Source organism: Chanodichthys erythropterus, chromosome 13 (assembly GCF_024489055.1).
Source record: "Chanodichthys erythropterus isolate Z2021 chromosome 13, ASM2448905v1, whole genome shotgun sequence".
Taxonomy (NCBI): Eukaryota; Metazoa; Chordata; class Actinopteri; order Cypriniformes; family Xenocyprididae; genus Chanodichthys; species Chanodichthys erythropterus.
In genome coordinates this window covers 53,655,342-53,665,341 of record NC_090233.1, presented here as the reverse complement: position 1 = coordinate 53,665,341, position 10,000 = coordinate 53,655,342, and the positions used below count along the sequence as shown (strand labels likewise).

The window sequence follows — 10,000 nt, the reverse complement described above, 5'->3', positions numbered from 1 at the left end:
ACGGAGTTGACAAAAACGAGTTGACAAAAACTGACGGAGTTGACAAATACTGACGGAGTTGACAAAAACTGACGGAGTTGACAAAAACTGACGGAGTTGACAAAAACTGACGGAGTTGACAAAAACGAGTTGACAAAAACCGACGGAGTTGACAAATACCGACGGAGTTGACAAAAACCGACGGAGTTGACAAATACCGACGGAGTTGACAAATACCGACAGAGCTGACAAATACCGACGGAGTTGACAAATACCGACTGAGTTGACAAATACCGACGGAGTTGACAAATACCGACGGAGTTGACAAATACCGACGGAGCTGACAAATACCGACGGAGCTGACAAATACCGACGGAGCTGACAAATACCGACGGAGCTGACAAATACCGACTGAGTTGACAAATACCGACGGAGTTGACAAATACCGACGGAGCTGACAAATACCGACGGAGTTGACAAATACCGACTGAGTTGACAAATACCGACGGAGTTGACAAATACCGACGGAGTTGACAAATACCGACGGAGCTGACAAATACCGACGGAGCTGACAAATACCGACGGAGCTGACAAATACCGACGGAGCTGACAAATACCGACGGAGTTGACAAATACCGACGGAGTTGACAAATACCGACGGAGTTGACAAATACCGACGGAGTTGACAAATACCGACGGAGTTGACAAAAACTGACGGAGTTGACAAAAACGAGTTGACAAAAACTGACGGAGTTGACAAATACCGACGGAGTTGACAAATACTGACGGAGTTGACAAAAACGAGTTGACAAAAACTGACGGAGTTGACAAATACCGACGGAGTTGACAAATACTGACGGAGTTGACAAAAACGAGTTGACAAATACCGACGGAGTTGACAAATACCGACGGAGTTGACAAAAACCGACGGAGTTGACAAAAACCGACGGAGTTGACAAATACCGACGGAGTTGACAAATACCGACGGAGTTGACAAATACCGACGGAGCTGACAAATACCGACAGAGCTGACAAATACCGACGGAGTTGACAAATACCGACGGAGTTGACAAAAACCGACGGAGTTGACAAATACCGACGGAGTTGACAAAAACTGACGGAGTTGACAAATACTGACGGAGTTGACAAAAACTGACGGAGTTGACAAAAACGAGTTGACAAAAACCGACGGAGTTGACAAATACCGACGGAGTTGACAAAAACCGACGGAGTTGACAAATACCGACGGAGTTGACAAATACCGACGGAGTTGACAAATACTGACGGAGTTGACAAAAACTGACGGAGTTGACAAAAACGAGTTGACAAAAACTGACGGAGTTGACAAATACTGACGGAGTTGACAAATACCGACGGAGTTGACAAATACCGACGGAGTTGACAAAAACGAGTTGACAAAAACTGACGGAGTTGACAAATACCGACGGAGTTGACAAATACTGACGGAGTTGACAAAAACGAGTTGACATATACCGACGGAGTTGACAAATACCGACGGAGTTGACAAATACTGACGGAGTTGACAAATACCGACAGAGCTGACAAATACCGACAGAGCTGACAAATACCGACGGAGTTGACAAATACCGACGGAGTTGACAAATACCGACGGAGTTGACAAAAACGAGTTGACAAAAACTGACGGAGTTGACAAATACAGACGGAGTTGACAAAAACTGACGGAGTTGACAAATACTGACGGAGTTGACAAATACTGACGGAGTTGACAAAAACTGACGGAGTTGACAAAAACTGACGGAGTTGACAAAAACGAGTTGACAAAAACTGACGGAGTTGACAAATACCGACGGAGTTGACAAAAACCGACGGAGTTGACAAAAACCGACGGAGTTGACAAAAACTGACGGAGTTGACAAAAACGAGTTGACAAAAACTGACGGAGTTGACAAATACCAACGGAGTTGACAAAAACGAGTTGACATATACCGACGGAGTTGACAAATACCGACGGAGTTGACAAATACTGACGGAGTTGACAAATACCGACAGAGCTGACAAATACCGACAGAGCTGACAAATACCGACGGAGTTGACAAATACCGACGGAGTTGACAAATACCGACGGAGTTGACAAAAACCGACGGAGTTGACAAATACTGACGGAGTTGACAAATACTGACGGAGTTGACAAAAACGAGTTGACAAATACTGACGGAGTTGACAAATACTGACGGAGTTGACAAAAACTGACGGAGTTGACAAAAACTGACGGAGTTGACAAAAACGAGTTGACAAATACTGACGGAGTTGACAAAAACTGACGGAGTTGACAAAAACGAGTTGACAAAAACTGACGGAGTTGACAAATACTGACGGAGTTGACAAAAACTGACGGAGTTGACAAAAACTGACGGAGTTGACAAAAACTGACGGAGTTGACAAAAACTGACGGAGTTGACAAAAACTGACGGAGTTGAAAAAAACTGACGGAGTTGACAAAAACTGACGGAGTTGACAAAAACGAGTTGACAAAAACTGACGGAGTTGACAAATACCGACGGAGTTGACAAAAACCGACGGAGTTGACAAATACTGACGGAGTTGACAAATACTGACGGAGTTGACAAAAACTGACGGAGTTGACAAAAACTGACGGAGTTGACAAAAACGAGTTGACAAAAACTGACGGAGTTGACAAATACCGACGGAGTTGACAAATACCGACGGAGTTGACAAATACCGACAGAGTTGACAAATACCGACAGAGTTGACAAATACCGACGGAGTTGACAAATACCGACGGAGTTGACAAATACCGACGGAGTTGACAAATACCGACGGAGCTGACAAATACCGACGGAGCTGACAAATACCGACGGAGTTGACAAATACCGACGGAGTTGACAAATACCGACGGAGTTGACAAATACCGACGGAGTTGACAAATACCAACGGAGTTGACAAAAACCGACGGAGTTGACAAAAACAGACGGAGTTGACAAATACTGACGGAACTGACAAATACCGACAGAGTTGACAAATACCGACAGAGTTGACAAATACCGACAGAGTTGACAAAAACTGACGGAGTTGACAAATACTGACGGAGTTGACAAAAACTGACAGAGTTGACAAATACTGACGGAGTTGACAAAAACTGACTGTTGACAAATACTGACATAGCTGACAAATACTGACGGAGTTGACAAATTTGTGTACACTCCGAGTAAAATCAAAATGTTGTGCTTTTTGTAAAATAAAGAAAACTAACATGATGCGTGATCTCGTCTCAATCTGAACGAAGTCCAATCTGATAGTTCTCAGAAAATGAACTAACTTAGTGAATACGAATGACAAAAAAAAGACACTTACGTCTAAAGAAACGTTGAAATGTCAGGTTTTAAATCGTGTAAGTCAAATCGAAAACAAACATTCTGTGTTTATGTAATCTGTATGAAAAGAGAGCCATTTCAGAAGTCTGTGATTCAGCTCATTACCCGCTAATGCGTCCACGCCCACGGAGCCAGCGCTATTCAGAGGCAAATTCAGAGGCAATACAGGCATACATCATCTCAATCATGTATTTATTGTCTTGAAAAGTGTTTATCTGGATGTAAAAGCCATGGTTAACGACCTCTAGAAGACATGCAGTTAGTTCCTGGTTCCTGTTCTTCTTATTTATATGGATTTGTGGCCTAAAGGTGTATAGAGAGCGCCCTCCGGCTGCAAGTATGAATTGTATCCAGCACTCATAGTGATGATATATAGAATAAATATAGAATAAATATTACTCCTCTGTATAAAAATTTGACATAAACATATAAGAATCCATCAATATTTCTCCAAATGTTCATGCTTTAAGCTAAAAGCCTATATGAAATGCCACAGAGGTAACATAATTGTTCAGACACTTTGCATCACAGAAATACATTATATTTTAAAGAATATAATAGAATAAAAATTATTTTAAATTGAGCTGAGACATGATCAGCAGAGGGTTTTTTCACACCCTACCTGACTGAAAGGCCTCATTAATATGCAAGTCATTTCAGGTCATTATTTGATTCTTTTGTCTTCTCAGGTGTAAATGACCCATTATTCATGATGATTCACGCCCCCACGCATACTGTGTTTCTTGACAAAAAGTGACTTACAAAAACTAAATAAATATATTGTTTTATATGAAGGAGTAGGCAGCATAATTTTTACTTAATTCTGAAGCAAAAATTCTAGTCTACAACCTCCAATAGCCAAAAGTCTTATGAACACAGATTTAATATACTTTTTTTGGCCTTATTTCAGTGACTTAATTTTTTTGTTTTTTCAATAACCACACATAAACGTTATTCCTTCAAAAACACAAACATGTACATACATGGGTAACACTTTATAATAACTGCACACTATGAAGCATTAGTTAAGCATTAGTTAATAGTTAATTAATCACTTGTAAAGCATTAATATACATTAGTAAGTAGTTTATAAATACAGCTATAATTGCTTTATTCTTGATTTATAAGCATATCTATAATGTGTTTAATAATTGTATTTTCATACTTTACTAATAATCAATTTATTGTTTCTAAATTAAGTATTACATTATTTACAAACCAGTTATTCAGGAGTTGTCAGTAGTTCATTTAGTAAGTGTAAGTAAATGATTAATAAACTATTTAAACATTCATTTATACATCTTATTATTTAGACACATAGTAATAGTTACTTAGTGTGTTAGTAAATGTTTTATTAACACATATTCCTACTGCAATTCATGATTAATTCAGGTAGTTATAAAACATTTAGAAGTAGTCAGTTAACTATTTTTGTGAGCTCATCTAAACTGAGGACTATTTATGCTTTGTAAAGCTTTTATAAATGAGATTTAAAGGTTCAGTGATCTTCTACACTGCTGTTCTCTAATTTTTAAAGTTAGTACTGAGGTAGTTTTGACACTAGGAATATTTTAATAAAGCATTTATTAACACACTGAGTAACTAATACTATATGTCTAAATAATAAGATGCATAAATGTACATTTAAATATTTTATTAATCATTTACTTACACTTCCTAAATGATCTTATGAACCACTGACAACTCCTAAATTACTGGTTTGTGAATAATGTAATACATAATTTAAAAATGATAAATTGATCATTAATAAATTATGAAAATACAATTATTAAACTCATTATAGATATGCTTATAAATCAAGAACAAAGCATTTATAGCTGTATTCATAAATGCTTACTAATGTCTATTAATGTTTTATAAATGATGAATTAACTATTTACTAATGCTTAACTAATGCTTCATAGCGTGAGTTATTCTAAAGTGTTACCCATACATGTTCCTCACATATTATGGTAGCCTAGTTTGTGCTGAATACAATGTAATGACACTTATGTCATTAATGTGTTTATGAACAACTGAAAAAAGCACAAATGTCAGGGCATGTCAAAACTTCTCCAGGCCCCAAATCAGCCTCAGACTCCAGAGGGTTAATCACATTGTACAGTGGACTAAGATAAAGTCTAGATAGAGTCTAGATCAGCAGTTTAAATCACTCTCTGCTAACCAGTTTTAACCACTAAATCACACCACAACATTTCATACAATTTGATAACTTTCAAACTGCCTCAAACTCACAGCCATGAAAAAAAAAAAAAAAAGTTGACCAATATGTAAAACCACAACATTTGTTTTCAGAACACAAATTTGCCAGTCACACTAATAGTGTATGTGGAGGACGAGCCGTCTCATCAGTATGCTGCAGGAACGCCAGACAGAAAACAACTACAGCAGGAAAATCTTATTTCATTTGTGTTTTTCATACTGCAAGCATCCAATTTACCCCGGGAGCTGAGTGAAATGACTCTCGCACATCAATCTCATGAGAACTCGGGATGGTTTTAGCTCGGCTTGAACTGTGACACCTGATTCCCAACGCTGAGCAACACGCCTTTACTGAGAGGGAACTCAATGAATACATAAAACATTCAAACTTTACATCGCATCACTCCTCAATTATAAAGGAATATTAACAGGCCGCCTGATCTCACAAAAAAACTGAAATCAGAACCAGAAAACATTACTTCTTGAACAAGCAGGTGCATCGGGACACGTTTCCAATTATTTGTCTGTCCAAACTGAATGTTAAAATGCTGCATGACACGACTAAATCACATGCATCAGAAAACATTCTAACACTTTACATGTAATACAATATAAAATGTATTCATAATGTACATTGTAATGCATTATATCTTTCAATAAACAATCATAACCAAAGTTAAAATGCATTATAATATTCAAAGATGCCTTGTTACATCTGAAATTGCTGTTTGTCATGTGTTATTCAATGCATTATCCTTTCTAAAGGTGTAACAATGAATATAACTGTTTATTCACGAGCTCATACATTACAAGGCATATCACTGCCCTGCATCATATTTGCTGAATGAAATACTTGTTTCTTACTAATTTTGGCACAAAAGATGCATGAATAATAAAAAAAAGACATTTTTATATGATTTTAGTCAAAATGCCTGAAAAAAAATCATAAATTAAATCACATGTAACATGTAATATGATTTATTTTATTATGCCGTTCAACCAATAGGTGGCGGATTCAAATTTGTTGATGTGTTGTTTGAGAATGGTTTGGTCTATCAAAAAGCTTTTAATAACTTTATGCCGGCATGGTCTGAAGATGATCTAAGATGATTTTGGTGAAAATCTGACAAATGGTCTAGGAAGAGTTTCAAGTAGGTTTTCAAAGAAATTCTAAATGGCGGACAACAGGTTTGACCGAATGTGGCATAATTGGTATCAGTTCTTGGAATGACTCAAGGAATCTATCAAATCTAGTTTCATTAAAATAGGCAAAATTCATCAAAAGCTATTAGCATTTTTTTAAATTTCACCATAAATGTTGACCAAAAGGTATAAAGTTCCAAAACTTTTTGTGTATCTTCAGCGCATGTTCCTGATGACACATAACAAGTTTTGTAATTATACAATGTAATTATACGTTATGCATTCGTTTGCACGTTATATTTGTACAAGTAGGTGGCGCTGTGCTGAAACGCTGCATACAGCCTCAGGTCACGCTTGTGATGACATGTACCAAGATTCGTCTCAATATGCTAAAGCGTTGCAGAGAGATCGCATCCATTTTGGCACGATCTTTGTTGAATTTGTTTGCGTGTTATTCAAGATCATCTGAGCCAATTTTGGTTAAATTCAATTAAAAAAATTAGTTCAAAATTTTAAAAAAATTCAAAAGACAGAAAAATTTCACGATGGAAAATAATGTCATAGGGTGCAATTGAATGGTCTTGAGTCAAGGAATCAGAGGAAAAGAGTTATTAGCATAAAAGTAAATCATATTTTGGACAGTTGGTGGCGCTAAAGGGTTTGAGTTAGAGACTCCAAAATTGCTCTGGTTGCTGTTGGGACTGTCCTCTAGCTGTGTGCCAAAATTCATAGACTTCAAGAGCACAGTCTGAACACTCACCGTATGTCTTCATCAGTGACGGTGAAGGCTTTGCAGAGCGGCTGGGATGTGTTGAGCCAGATGGCGGGGTTCTTCTCGGCGGCCGTGGACGTCTGACCCGTGATGGGCGCTGAACTCATGTGCAGGGCGCTCGCTATGGCCGACAGCAGTGTCTCGTCCGACGAGTCTGGGCCGATACCTGTGACGACATACAGGTGTTACACACCCACAGACAAAACCACTGGAATGAGACTGAAAGACGGACACTGACGCCATCTTACTCTGTAAGCCCTTGGGCAGATCCATAGTCCTGAGCACTTCTTCCGACACATCCGACGACCGCAATCCCTTCAAACGCTTCTCCCAGAAGAGCTGCACACACACAAGAGATGAGAAGAACTGATGAAGATCCAGTTCTTCACTCTAACTCAACAACAACAACAGAGCAGAGCTGTTAACTACTGAATCGTTAATTGAAATAAAGCTGAAATAAAATAAAACAAAGATACACAAAAAATTAATGAAATAAAATTATTAAAACAAACTAAAATTATGATGAAAACTGAACATAAAGCGGTGGAGATATCGCATCAATTTTGACACCCTCGTTGTCAAATTCGTTTGCGCGTAATGCGTATATAGTCTGTTTGCGTGTTGTTCGCACCAGTAGGTGGCGCTGTGCTGAAACGTTGCATGTAGCCTCAGGTCATGCTTGTGATCACATGTACCAAGATTCGTCTGAATACACTAAAGCAGTGCGGAGATATCGCATCCATTTTGGTACACTCTTCGTCGAATTGTTTACGCGTTACGCATGAGTTCATTTGCATGTTATATTCGCACCAGTAGGTGGCGCTGTGCTGAAACGCTGCATATAGCCTCAGGTCATGCATGTGATCACATGTACCAAGATTTGTCTTAATACACTAAAGCGTTGTGATATATATAAAATATTTTCGTTAATTGAAATCAATAAAATAAAATAAATAAAGCTGAAATAAAATAAAACAAATATTAGGTACACAAAAAAATATTAAAATTATTAAAACAAACTAAAATTAAGATGCAAAGTGAACATATAAAACCCAATTCAAATATCAATACTCTAAAATAACACGTTCTCACAGTGACTGATTGTGTTCAGACTAGAGCTGCGAGAAGATTCGCCCGAAAAAGACAGAAAGTCCTACAGATGATAATGAGTGACAGATGACAGATCTCTGACATTAGATCTCATCCTCAAGCTTACTAATATGGCTCTAATTACCCCCGTCCTCCAGATACACAGCGTTTCCCAGTCTTAATCATGTGTGGTAATGAATGCAAAAGGTCAGATGGTCCTGCGGGGCTCTTCTGCACGTATCATCAGTGATATTTCGCCTCGCTCACGTCTCTTAAGTGCACATTATGAAGTTTCAATAACCGGATGTGTAGAGCTGGTTAGACATCAGCTGTTAGTCCGGCGGCGGCCCACGGGAGCCATAAACGCCAGCAGCAGCTCATAAACACCGCGCCATTTATTGAACCCGAGACTTAAATAAAGCTCTTCCATGAGCGTCACGGGGCTTGTAGAAGAAAATCCACCCTCGACTACTGTAACATGAAGAACCGAGGCATTTACATTCACACAGTCAGCACAAGGTTTATCAGTCTCTTCTGCTCACCAAAGATGCATTTATAGGATGATAAATACAGAGAAAATCCTTCAGAAATCATTCTAATATGATGATTTGCTGCTCAAGAAACATTTAGGATTATTATCAATGTTGAAAACAGGTCATATTTCTTTGGAAACTTTTATTTTTCAGGATTCTTTGATGAATAGAAAGTTCAAAAGAACAGCATTTATTTGAAACAGAATCTTTTGTGACATTATAAATGTCTTTAATGCCACTTTTGATCAGTTTAGTGCGTCCCTGGATATATAAAAGAATCTTACTGACCTCAAACCTTTGTGTGCTTCAGAAACGGACTGTGTTTTAATGTTCATTCCATTATATAACCCAAAGAGCTTTAATAAAAGTGAAGCATTGGCAGCGATAGGGACGAGGACGAGTGTGTTTGTTATGTTTACGCTCCCATGATTCTCTGAGAGTTCATTCGAGGTCTTTTATCTCACAAACCATTTAATCTGCGTAAAGATTTTCTCTTCTGCAGCCTGACATCTTTACAAGCTCATTCCGTCTTATTGTGACCCAGCGGACAGTAAAGCATTCAGACAGGACGCGTCTGATGAAGAGCTACATCTCAAACACCACTGGACCTTCTGGAGATCAATGTTCCCGATTTAGTTCTAAAAGCTCCAATCTCACATCATGGCGGAATAAGCAGAAACACGGGTGACGAATGAACCGGATTAAACAAGACAAAACCTGTCGTGATCACATCAGATCACGTCGTCAAACGAAAGAAATGAGAAATTATGTTTTCCATAATTACTGAGAATGACACCGAGAGGTGATGCAGTGTGAGCGACTCTATCACTGCTGAAACTTCAGACCGAGAGAGAGAGATAGAGACACACACATCAACTGAACCTGAT

General features: G+C 38.4%; 1 protein-coding gene across 1 annotated transcript in view; it reads right to left on the bottom strand.

Moving 5' to 3' along the window:
* mbd2 (methyl-CpG binding domain protein 2) overlaps positions 1 to 10,000 on the bottom strand; it is a 50,129-nt gene that overhangs the window by 15,614 nt on the left and 24,515 nt on the right. Inside the window, exons 4-5 of the mRNA XM_067408341.1 lie at positions 7,740 to 7,830; positions 7,480 to 7,657 (exon numbers count right to left, since the gene is read on the bottom strand). Of these exons, the coding sequence (XP_067264442.1) occupies positions 7,480 to 7,657; positions 7,740 to 7,830 (269 nt within the window). The remainder of the gene's footprint in view (positions 1 to 7,479; positions 7,658 to 7,739; positions 7,831 to 10,000) is intronic.